The sequence below is a fragment of the Zophobas morio genome, unplaced genomic scaffold (assembly GCF_036711695.1).
Source record: "Zophobas morio isolate AGI-343-1 ecotype UQ-CSIRO unplaced genomic scaffold, CSIRO_AGI_Zmor_V1 ptg000108l, whole genome shotgun sequence".
Lineage (NCBI taxonomy): Eukaryota > Metazoa > Arthropoda > Insecta > Coleoptera > Tenebrionidae > Zophobas > Zophobas morio.
The window spans coordinates 5,685,468-5,697,726 of NW_026972213.1; the positions used below are offsets into that span (position 1 = coordinate 5,685,468).

Sequence of the window (12,259 nt, forward strand, 5' to 3'; positions counted from 1 at the left end):
AATTTTATTTTTGAATTAAGAAACGGTCCGAGATATTTAGATATTTAAGTTTCATTTTCCTACATCTAGTCGCTTTTTTGTTCTCTACCCAAAGTTTCCTGAGATAAGGTTAGAAGGGTACAAATTTACGTCTGATTTTCTCAGAAACTAACGTGCCTTTTGTTATTAGAACTGCCAAATTAATATTATAGGAAATCCAGAGAACACACTTTTTTTTTGTACAAAAAATATATATCAGAAGAATTGTTTATTATTTACGGATGATAATTACACAATTTTCATAAGTATAAATATTTGCAGAACTTAATGAACCCAAATAAATTTTCCGCCTTTGCCCTCAACATGGCTAATTAATTCTGTATGACACCAAACACCTGAGACCCTAAGAATTAAAACAATCTCCAACACGTAAAAATGTAGAGCACTTTCTTCTGTTTGTCGCAAAGTATTTTATCGTGTGGTTCAGCCAAAAATTAGTAAAATACGTCTTATGTCAGTATTGTCAACTTCTTGCTTGTGTAACTCGGGTAGAGTTTAACATAGACTTTATAAATAGAACGCTTGTACACTTTTGAGTTTTCGCCAAAACTGGCCAGCAACACTTTTACTGATACTTTTGAACTTCAAAAACGCATGAATAGTCACCAGGTATTTTTATTCTTCACAAGTGCAAAACAGTTTAAATAATATTTAGAACAATAATACACAAAGAAAAACGATAGTTAATAACACCATACCTGTGCCAAAGTTAAAATTTTTAACACTATTCGCATTTTATTGTATTCCATTTAGTTTACAGTTGTAGGAAATATGTTACTAAAATAAATATTCTGGTCACAACATAAATCAAAATAATTATGTAAGTTTGGTTTGTTAATTTTTAATACGTTGTACAAATTATTTTGAAGAGAATTAGTGTGACGGGCTACTTTTTGCAAATAAATCTTTTTAAAATCAAATGTTATTTTTTATGGATTAAACGCTATGAACATGCACAAGTATATAAGGACGAAAATGCCAATACACAATCTGTTTAAAATTTTAGAAAATATTAACCATTGTGTCTTCGACCAAGTAGCGTCTTTTTTGTGAACAGCTGTAATATAATGTTCGTACTCTTCGTAACCCTGAAAAATGAATTTTGTGTATAACAATTCGATGTTTAGATAAATTTATACCTTGAAAAGACAATTGCTCAAAAAAACAAACTGTCCAAGTCTGAAAGCCACCAAAACACTAACCACGTTGGATATCAATTCAGGAACTGGTTGTTCATTCTTCATCATATTTGCCAACCCTAAAGTGAAAATCAACGTAAACACAGACAAAACTACTGAATCCCTGGCAAAGAGCACTGGAAAACATGAATCAAGCACTGGGTAAAATTTAGTAAAAGGTAAAAATTACATATTAACGGAATTCTGTAATCGTTATTCATCGGTATCATCCAGTATAAATATTCCAAGTAGACGAATTCGCTAATAATGTTGATATAACAAAGATTGAGACGGTGAGGATTATCGGGAGCAAGCCATAAAGATGTTAGAGTTATAATAATCAAAACTGAAATAAATAATTGGACAAAAATTAAACAAACGTATTATTATTTCACCAATAGCAGAAAAAACCACGCTGGCAGTATGAGAACCGGATAGTCTTTGGATCTTAAAACTTAAATCAACGGACGGGTATGTATTATTGGGGCAACACTCGTAAACTCCTGGATGCTTGTAGGCACTCGTATTAATTAACTTCCATTCCCCGTTGGGGACCAAATCTTCTGTAATTACGTCAATTTCCAAATTTAACTCTTCACCAGTATGAGTCCAGGAACCAAAACGGACAGTGCAGTTGTGCTCATCATAAGGAAAGTTCGTGTAGTCAGAAATGCATACCGTCGTGTAGCTTGTTGATACTACACAGCGCACTTCTCCGTCAATTTTTACAGTGCAGTGAGAATTTCGAATAACTGATTGCTCACCGTTTCCATTTTTCCTGAAAAAAAGATAGCATACACAATGAGCAAAACAAAATTCGGTCCAAGCAAAAGCTTGGAATCGAGTACAAATAAAAATTTGGGTTCGATTCATGTTTTAAGAATAGAATCGAAAATGGATTGACTCTGTCGAATTTATAGAGTAAAAAAAAAGAATAGGTGTTTTACTTACTTATTGTAAATTGAAAAATCTGGCACCCATATGTTATTACTCGACAAATGAACACTTTTTATGGATTCGTAATCAGCGGGATTCCACGCAAGATGTTCGTCAATCCATTGCTACAAAAAATATTTCAAAATATTTAAACTATTGTACTGAAAGTTGAAAACACATTTGTGTGATATGATCGATTAAGACAAATTAATATGGCACCCAACTGTTTACCCATGCTTATTCATTTACTGTCTTACCAATCCCATCCAGCTGTCGGCAGTGAAACTGTTGTCGAACGTATTCTAAAATATTTATTAAGTATTATATTTTCATCGCTGTACTTAGTAAAAACTTACGTAGTCATAATATATAACCCTTGTTTGTATTGACAAATTTACAGGTTGATTGTGATCACGAATAGGTCTCGAATTTTTATCGTAATCGCAAAGTATATATTTTCTGAGTCTAATTGCAACAGACTGAGAGAGACCCGAGAAGCAGGAATTATCGCTTCCCACTGAATACAAAATGTTATAACTATTTTAGCCTTATTAATATATTTTTTTTTTTGTGTTTCTACGTATATACTTATAAATCCAGACTCCTAAGAATCATAGGAGTTGGGTTTTTAATATAACTTTAACAAATGAAAGACATATTTTTGTACAAAAAATATGCTTCTAGATACACACATAAGTGTTTAGTTAAGATGGATTTAGTTAAAATTAGGAGACGAAGAATCGAGTATATACAGAGAATAAACGATAAACCTTCAGTACGTTATTTGAATGACTGTTCATGCGTTTATACCTGTTGAAAATAAAAGTAGCGTAAGGCACTTGTACATATACATCACGTAATGCTTTCAACAAACTGCGCGTATGAATGTAATCACATTTATGTGTATGAAAATATCATGTGTCAAATTTGGTACATGATATTTTTCGATCTTACGCCCACGTTAAACACATACAATGTGGCCTATATATCGTCTGGCCCAAAAATAGCATGGAATAACTCATATTTTGTAAAAAAGATATAAACATAATAAAAAATAATTGAAAACTTTTTTTTGCAAAAAAAGAAAAACTAAACCTTTCATGTAATTTAAGAAAATAAGAAGTCACTGCAGTCAGTAGTCTTTGAACTACGTGATAACAGACAAAATGTGTAGGTATAAAATATTCAACAACGGAATAGAGTAAAAATGGTTTGACATAGCAAAGCATAGTATGCACAACATAAAAAATGTAACAACATTGTTGTAACTCCAACATCAATAACGAAAAACAAAAAATATGTATTGAATGATTCTTTAGTTGTAAAGAACAGTTATCCACAGATTTTGTCATTTAGAAAAAGACAGAAGAGAAAACAAAAACATATCTACTGCTTTTACGGATCATGGAAAGGTTATGATTCTGTTGCGACACAATAATAAGTAGTGGTAAGCGAAGAAAGATAAGTTCCTCCGTAGTCTAGTGGTAAGGGCACCCGCCCGGCAAGCAGTTAACGTTGCGGTTCGATTCCCACCGGAGAGGCAACATTTTTCTTCGCGTACCCCACAATTCAATTCTGCATTCCTACTTTCTCAAATATTCAAGGAAGTTTTGGAAGACAACCCTTCAAATAACCTTAAATAACCAAACCAATTATCATTCAAGGACATTGCCTCAGGCCACTACGGTTTTTTTTTTCAGACATTCTCAACGACTGCAACTAAAACAGGGAACAGATTGTAAGTCATATGTCATATACGAATAATATAAAAATATATACTTATATATGTATATAATCCCGGAACTTTGGCACGGTCGGCACACTATGGCAACACTGTAGTAGATCAAACACATAAATTAGTCAGTTTCGCACATAAGGAAAATACGGCATAGTTCAGCCCTTCGACGATAGATGGCCAAACAAAATTTAATTATATTTAAAAGGCACTTTGGCATTTATATTTAAAATGTTATAATTAATAAAGTTTGCGGTAAGTTTCAACAAAATTGTAAATCCAAAAAACAAACAAAAGGATTTGTGTTACGTATAAGAATATTCTAAGTACGTCACCCTTAGAATTACTTTTTTAAAAAATAAAACATTTCGACACAATTGTTTGTATCTGGAAATTCAAAGTGGTTTTAGATGTTCCAATAGCCCAAGTCAAGCGGAAATTGAAACCTTTAACAAATAGAAAATACTAGGGAAGTAAAGGCATTATTAGTTGTCTTTATTTCGCATTTTGCTAACAGTGACCGGGACTAAAGTGTGTGCCAAACTACCTGTTGTATGCGTTCGGTACGCATTTAACAGGAAGTTTCGCATGACATTTATTTTCCCCCAAAATTTTAAATGAAAAAGGAAGTGATTTTTAAGAACAAAACACTCTGTGTTACTCATAAGAATATTCTAAGCACGCTGATTATACTATTTTTGCTTAAAAAACTAGGAATTTCTATGGGATAGATTGTATCTGGGTGTGCTAATGGTTTTCGATGTTCCAATGGCCCAATTCAAGCGGGAATTGATATTACAAGATATTCCTAATATAAATACAAAATTTGACGTAGATTATCTGTATCATAATTCATAAAAATCCGGGACCGCAGACAGACGTACAGACAGACGGCCAGACAGACAGAAACGGGACACCTTCGTACTGTAGGTGTCACGGAAGGTAGAGAAAACGTAAAAGTAGAGAAAACCGCTTTTTTTCGATTTACAGTTTTGTGGAAAAATACAAATCATGCGAAACTGCCTGTTAAATACGTACCGTATGCATGCAACAGGCATTTTGGCACAAACTTATTTGCCTGACAGTGTCAGCAAAATACGAAAATTATGACAATTAATGACGTTTTTAGTTTCCAAGTATATCATTCTTGCTGAAATTTTAAATTTTCGCTTGAATTGGACCATTGCACCATTAAAAACCTCTAATTAGTTTGTCCAATAAATACGTAAATCCCTGGCAACTTAAGCAAAATTCGAAAGTAGTGAAACTTAATTTTGTTTTTACTTCCCTAATCACTTCTGTTTGCTAAAGATGTCAATTTCCGACTGAGTGGGTCTGTTAGGACATCAGCACCCACTTAACATGACCAGACACAATTCATAAAGTAGAAATATTCTTTGTTTTTTTAAACACATACTGCAGACTACTTACATTTAACTTGCTCAGAATGTTTTTACGCGTAATATAAAGTCTTTTGTTGTTAAAAATCCCTTTTTTTAACGATGAAATATTTTAGGAAATAATAAAAATCATGCGAAACTGCCTGTTAAATGCGTACCGTATGCATGCAACAGGCAGTTTGGCACCAAAGATACCTGTCAAGGTCGGTCATCAAAATACGAAAATTATTACAATCAATTACACCCTTACTTCCCTAGTACCTCCTGTTTGTTTAAGATGTAAATTGCAGTTTGTATTAGGCTTTTGAAACAGTAATAAACCGATTATTACGTTCAGATACATTATTTACTGCAGAAGTTGCTTGTTTTCGAAAAAATTAAGTATGTACTGCATAATGCGTACTGTACGCAAGCGGCAACAGTTTGACACACACGTTAAAATTTATCAAAATGTCATAGTCAGCAAAATGAGAAAATTATGACAATTAATGACGTTTTTAATTTCTAAGTATATCACTTTTGCTGAAATTTTAAGTTTTCGCTTGAATTGGACCATTACACCATTAAAAACCTCTAATTAGTTTGTCCAATAAATACGTAAATCCATGGCAACTTAAGCTAAATACGAAAGTGGTGAAACTTAATTTTGTTTTTACTTCCTTAACGACTTCTGTTTGCTAATGATGTGAATTTCCGACTGAGTAGGTCTGTTAGGACATCAGCACCCACTTAACATGTCCAGACACAATTCATAATGTAGAAATATACTTTTTTTTAAATAACAAAACATATACTGCATAATACTTACACTTAGCTTGCTCAGAATATTCTTACGCGTAATATAAAGTCTTTTGTTGTTAAAAATCCCTTTTTTTAGAGATGAAATATTTTAGGAAAAAATAAAAATCATGCGAAACTGCCTGTTAAATGCGTACCGTATGCATGCAACAGGCAGTTTGGCACCAAAGATACCTGTCAAGGTCATCAAAATACGAAAATTATTACAATTAATTACACCCTTACTTCCCTAGTATCTCCTGTTTCTTTAAGATGTAAATTGCAGTTTGTATTAGGCTATTGAAACATTAATAAACCGACTTTTACGTTCAGATACATTATTTACTGCAGAACTTGCTTGTTTTCGAAAAAATTAAGTAAGTACTGCATTATGCGTACTGTACGCAAGCAGCAACAGTTTGACACACACGTTAAAATTTATCAAAATGTCACAGTCAGCGAAATGAGAAAATTATGACAATTAATGACGTTTTTAATTTCTAAGTATATCATTTTTGTTGAAATTTTAAATTTTCGCTTGAATTGGACCATTACACCATAAAAAATCTCTAGATGTCAATTTCCGACTGAGTTGGTCTGTTGGAACATCAGCAACCACTTAACATGTCCAAACACAATTTATAATGTGATGTTTTTTTTTAATAAAAAAAATACGTATACTGTACGTATAATACTTACACTTACCTTGCTCCGAATATTCTTACGCGTAATATAAAGTCTTTTGTTGTTAAAAATATTTTTTTTAATGATTAAATATTTTAGAAAAAAATAAAAATCATGCGAAACTGCCTGTTAATTGCGTACCGTACACATGCACCAGGCAGTTTGGCACACAAGAAAATAGCTGTCAGTCACCAAAATACGAAAATTTAAACAGTTAATAATGCCTTTGGTTCCCAGTACTAGAATTGTTTGTTAAAAATTTGAATTACTGCTTGAATTGGTCTGTTGAAATATTAAAAACCACTTATCTTGCCCAGATGCAATCTATACTGCAGACATTCCATGTTGTTGATAAAATGAAGCAAATACCTAATACTAATACTAAGTGTAACATGCTCAGAATGTTCGTACGCTAACACGAATTCAACAGGCAGTTTCGCATTTTTTTTCCAAAAAATTATAGATTCAAAAAAGAACTGGTTTTCTACAACAAAAGGCCTTGCGTTATACGTAAGAAAATTTTGAGCATTCTGCACGTAGTACTGCGCAGTATTTGGTTCAAATTTTCACATTTCTCAAAACAAAGTATTTCTGCAATATAAATTGTACCTGGACTGAGGACTAGTGGTGGAAGTCAAACACTTACGCACGCCGAACTTTGGCATTATTCACTATTTTCCGATTTTGCTTATGATAAATATTCTCATATTGCCATCTACCTGTGGAAAGAAGAAATTCTGCTTTCAATTAATGATTTTCTGTTGCATGTTTGTAGATCCTTTACCATGTTGCCAAATCTCGTGCCGAACTGCCGATCGGGTGCGGTGGTAGTTTGGCACCAGTGCGAAAGTGCACAAAATATGCCAAACTGACTGAAATTTACTCGAAAAATGTGCGGAAAAGCCCACTTTATGAACATAAGCAAGTATGTACTAAAAATCAGTTGACCAACTTCTTAAAGCTAACGAATACGTTTTGTAGAGACGGAATGCGTTTTGGTATAGACAGATGTAAAGTACAATTACAAGAAGTGTTCAAACAATTAATCCTACAATTAACACAAAATAGGGAAATGATCGAAGCAGAAAATTGAAATGAAACATACAATATCTTGGTTTTAATCGGCCTTCTCACATTGACAACACCTAATTAAACGAACAAAACATTCCGTTATTCCGCTACTGACATATCCTTTTGACCACAAACTAATTTAGAAAATTTAAAAAACCAAAAAGTGTTTACATAATACCAAAGACATCATCTGAAATCATCTACTGGAAGAGATTTCCAGTACTTAGAAAATCTATCCAGCATGCAAGTCTCACAACTGAAGAAATATTTTCGCCTTTAGCGCCCACATATAAACCTAGACATGACAACGCAAGCAAGATCATTTATACAGAAGCAACAATTCTAAATTTTTACAAAATTACGACTCTGTTATTAGTTTTTTTTTTTTTAGTAATTTCCAATGTCGTTAAAGAATCAAGCAGCTTAGTTGAAAATCAGTAATTGTAAAAATCGAAAAAACTGTTTTTAGGCACACGTTACATTATCCTTGTGTTCATGTCACTGTGGGAAGGGTCAGAATTGTACAATCCAACCGTTTTCATGTTGGGTTTCTATCTAGATAAATGAGCGCTAGTCACGCCATATTCATTGGAATGGGGAAAGTTAGAGAATAGTATCAAAAAAATCTGTATGCCGTAATTCTAAGAAAGTCGTTTTACTTTGTTACAATGTCATCATTGCATAATCTTGACAAGACTTGATTTCTGTAGAAAATAATTATTTTTACTCCCTGTTGGAGAAAAATATATTTCAGTATCATTTTCATCTGCATCACACACGGTGACTATTTTTTACTAAAATTGTCAGCGTCTATAGTGGCCTTTTTGGGCTCAGAAAAAAGATAAACAAAACTCAGACAATGAATTTTGACAAAGGTAAATATCAGTGGCGGCTCCTCAGAGGAGGCAGGGGAGGCTGAGCCTCCTCTATTTTTGGAGCTGAGCTTCCTCTAATTTTTTTCGATGAAAGAATTTATATTTTTGTAGACATTTGTCATTTTTCAGAATATTTTCTTGGATTTCATTTACTTTCATCATATATCAGGTTAAAATGTCGGAAAAATTTATATTTGTGCCCTCACAATCATAATTCACATTCACACCACTCCGCGTTTGGTTTCAGCGGCAGAGGCTTGCTAGCCGCTAGCCTCCGAACGACGATGCATCTGAACAATGAGACCGTGACCTTGACGCATCGTCAGTGTGTATTGCATTGGCTAAAACGTTCATCGCACTGCCGCTCCAAGCCGCTAGCCTCCGGCTAGTTCATCTCTTTTCAGATCAAGTCGTACAGATAACTTTATCTCTTTCTTATTAGTTGCAGCAATCGGGTGTAAGTAGGAAAAACATTGAGGTGGTTTCGCGAGCTCCCTGTTCAGTGGTGGTGGTGTTTAGGCTTTACGTAGGTAAGGGTATAAAAGGGAAGACCAACACCATCACTCCCATTAATGGTATTGACAGTTACAATTAGAAACAAAACAGAGCATTTCATGAAAATAATTATAATAAAACTAAATAGTTAACGGCTTCAGTTTTAAGAAACAAATTATACTGTTGGAATTGTGTATTAGTGATAAATCTTCCGCTTGGGGTAAAACAGGCTATAATAATTTACAAAATTTGTCACGAGCTATAGAAAGACATGAAAAATCACAGGAACACATATTTTCTTCGATTAAATTAGAAATGCTTGGTAAGCAAAACATTGCCAATAATTTAGATTCGGCTCATAAAAGGGAGAACTATTACGAGAAAGTTGGTGAAAATTGGGCAATTTTGAAAAGACTAATCGATGCAATATAATTTATCTGTCAACGCAAGAGTGTTCTTTTCGTGGGCATGACGAAAAAAATTATTCAGATAATAAAAGATATAAAAAGTAGTGCTTTTCAAATTTGAGCCTCCTCTGAAGAAAAGTTCACGAGCCGCCACTGGTAAATATTATTTTAAAACACAAAAATACGAGAATAAATCCTTACTCTGTAATTATTGAAAACGATTGCTTTTAAGGGGTAAAAGCCACAAACATACACGAATATAAAACTAAGAAAACCAAGAAACACAATCTGTCTAAAAATTGAGCAAATATCATACACTCTTTTTTTCGCAAACCGTCGTCATTCACGTTTACGTCATTTCCATCTTCCTTATTTAAACTGAGAATCTGGAATAAGTCCACACGTATTATAGTACTAATTACATATTTCGTATTTTACTTCCAATGAAAGATTCCGTCGGAGAAGTACTTTTCTAAGTTTGAACCACTTGAAGATCATTAGAGCCCTTGACATCCACAGCGGAGCTGGATTTTCATTCTTAACCATATACTTCAAAATCAAGCTGAAAATTATTGTGAAGGTCGATAACAGCAGCGAATCTCTAGCAAAAAATACTGTAATAAAATCATTACACATAATATACACATTTTTTTGTTAGGAATACTTACATATTAATGGAATTGTATCAGCTTTCATTGGAACCAAAGATGTTATGTACTGCACATAAAGAAACGCAGCAATAAAATTAATGTAACATAAATTCAAACGATCCGAACTGTCTGGAGCAATCCAAAAGGACGTTAAGGTGATAATCACCAAAGCTAAAAGAAACAGTTGTATTTAAAGACAAAAAATTGCACTTTTCTACCAATGGCAGGTAAAATGACTCTGATAATATGAGCTCCTGGTATTCTTTCAATCTCGAAGTGAATAGTTATTATTGGGTAGGTACTATTAGGACAACAGCCATATACTCTGTAACTACGATTGTAATCGCTTTTGAGTATTTTCCATTCTCCATTCTCTATTAGGTCTGTTTGATCTATCGGAGATGAGAGAAAGTCTAGCTTTAATTCTTCTCCTGTGTAGGTCCAGGAACCATAATAGACGTAACAACTATGTGTGTCGAATGGATATTTAGTTAAATCGTGTGTACAAGTTGTTGTAAGACTTATTGATGGTACGCATGTGACGTTGCCGGTGAATTCCACTATACAGATAGTACTTTGTGCAAGTGATTGTTCTCCACCTTGAATTCTTCTAGAATTAGAGTGGACAGTTGTATTATAAAGATAAATTTAATCAAAGTTTGTACTTGTTATAAGCAGAAAGATCAGGAATCCATATGTCGTTAATAGGCATACGGATGTCTTCAAGGGAATCGTATTCTTCAGGTTTCCAGGTAAGATGTAGATCTCTCCAGTACTATAAAGCGTCAGCATCATTAGTTAGTTATTTAATAAAAAATTAAATTGGAAGTATGAAATGTAACGAAGAAGGTGAGAGAAGGAATGGTGAAAAGCAAAAATTGTAGCAGGACTTACTTAATTAAAAAGATTCATTTTTCTTTTGGAAAATAAAGGGAAATCAAATGACTATGTCATCACTGATTTAAGTCATATTTTGTTTGGATATGGAGAGTTATAATAACACCATAACATTAAAACCAAATTAAAAAAAGTTTTTACTTACCAAATTCATCCAACTTTCAAGTGTAAAACTATTGTCATGCATGTCCTGAAATTTTGTGCATTGAGAAACAGTTTACAATTTTGTATAGTACCTTACGAACTGAAAATATTTTAACGACAATCCTATTTTCAAATATACAGTTTGGTTTTTCGTGAAAACAGGTCGGACGTACTTATCGTAGTCACACAGCAGATGCCTTCTCAGCCGAATTTCAGCTAACTGAGATTTGGCAGTGGAAGGACAGTCGTCTTCACTTTTCACTGAAAAAGCTTTTTTCTAGAAGTGGTAACAAAACAACAGATGTAATAACTAATAACTAATAGTAATAACTTGTGTATACCCTTTTGGATATGAAAGAAATACTTGTAAAAAACTTAATTTCACCACTGCAATTTTCCAAAACTGTTGACTGAAATGTGTTTAGCACAATTATATCTGTGATCTGAGGAACATGCTTTTTTTATTACATAATACTCTGGTTTCTGACTGTACATTTTTAATAATATATACTAGTAATATATGTAACAGATCAATTCGTATGTAAATATTAACATATCTACAATAAAAATTAAATGTATTACCTGCTGGAAGTAACAGTAGAATCACTAGATTTAAAACATGCATTTTCAAATAGTGTTTTCAACTAACTGAATGTGGGCGAAAATGAATTTAAATAGGTGCCTCCAGGGAACTCCCACTACAAACACCAAAGCAGATAATCCAGTGGATTGTTTTTAAATTTCGAAATAATGATTTGACGTCCATGATATGTTAATAATATTGCACTCAAAAGTAATTAGTTATAAATAATCATTATAGCGTATGCTTTTTAGATTAAAGCTTAAAACAATACAATGTGAGAAAGCACATTTTCAGTATTTGTGACCACTGCGTGTCTAATTTTTTCTCGATAAAACTATTAAAAACTAGAATTTTTACACAAGGCATCAAAATCTTCACAAAAAATCAA

At 33.0% G+C, this 12,259-nt stretch overlaps 2 protein-coding genes across 2 annotated transcripts; both read right to left on the bottom strand.

Annotated features, from left to right (window-relative positions):
- Nucleotides 1-968: 968 nt before the first annotated feature.
- LOC135144724 (neuronal acetylcholine receptor subunit alpha-2-like) lies at nucleotides 969-3,032 on the bottom strand. The gene is made up of 8 exons (XM_064076781.1): nucleotides 2,964-3,032; nucleotides 2,510-2,670; nucleotides 2,411-2,455; nucleotides 2,169-2,278; nucleotides 1,613-1,995; nucleotides 1,408-1,563; nucleotides 1,179-1,354; nucleotides 969-1,127 (listed from the first exon to the last, which is right to left on the bottom strand). The coding sequence occupies exons 1-8, from the start codon at nucleotides 3,004-3,006 to the stop codon at nucleotides 969-971; spliced, it is 1,233 nt and encodes a 410-aa protein (XP_063932851.1). The 5' UTR covers nucleotides 3,007-3,032.
- Nucleotides 3,033-9,399: 6,367 nt separating this feature from the next.
- On the bottom strand, nucleotides 9,400-11,923 carry LOC135144597 (neuronal acetylcholine receptor subunit alpha-5-like). Its single transcript, XM_064076624.1, has 8 exons — nucleotides 11,871-11,923; nucleotides 11,386-11,549; nucleotides 11,290-11,334; nucleotides 10,913-11,022; nucleotides 10,466-10,857; nucleotides 10,266-10,418; nucleotides 10,036-10,211; nucleotides 9,400-9,983 (listed from the first exon to the last, which is right to left on the bottom strand). The coding sequence occupies exons 1-8, from the start codon at nucleotides 11,911-11,913 to the stop codon at nucleotides 9,825-9,827; spliced, it is 1,242 nt and encodes a 413-aa protein (XP_063932694.1). The 5' UTR covers nucleotides 11,914-11,923; the 3' UTR covers nucleotides 9,400-9,824.
- Nucleotides 11,924-12,259: the final 336 nt, after the last annotated feature.

Coding starts and splice junctions, on each gene's coding strand:
- LOC135144724 (XM_064076781.1), bottom strand. CDS start 3,006: ATGTATATGTACAAGTGCCTTACGCTACTTTTATTTTCAACAG. Junction 1,996..2,168: donor GATTTTTCAATTTACAATAA/GTAAGTAAAACA, acceptor TCTTTTTTTCAG/GAAAAATGGAAACGGTGAGC. Junction 1,128..1,178: donor TGAGCAATTGTCTTTTCAAG/GTATAAATTTAT, acceptor TTCATTTTTCAG/GGTTACGAAGAGTACGAACA.
- LOC135144597 (XM_064076624.1), bottom strand. CDS start 11,913: ATGCATGTTTTAAATCTAGTGATTCTACTGTTACTTCCAGCAG. Junction 11,023..11,289: donor TTGAAAGTTGGATGAATTTG/GTAAGTAAAAAC, acceptor GACGCTTTATAG/TACTGGAGAGATCTACATCT. Junction 10,212..10,265: donor TGATACAATTCCATTAATAT/GTAAGTATTCCT, acceptor ATTTTATTACAG/TATTTTTTGCTAGAGATTCG.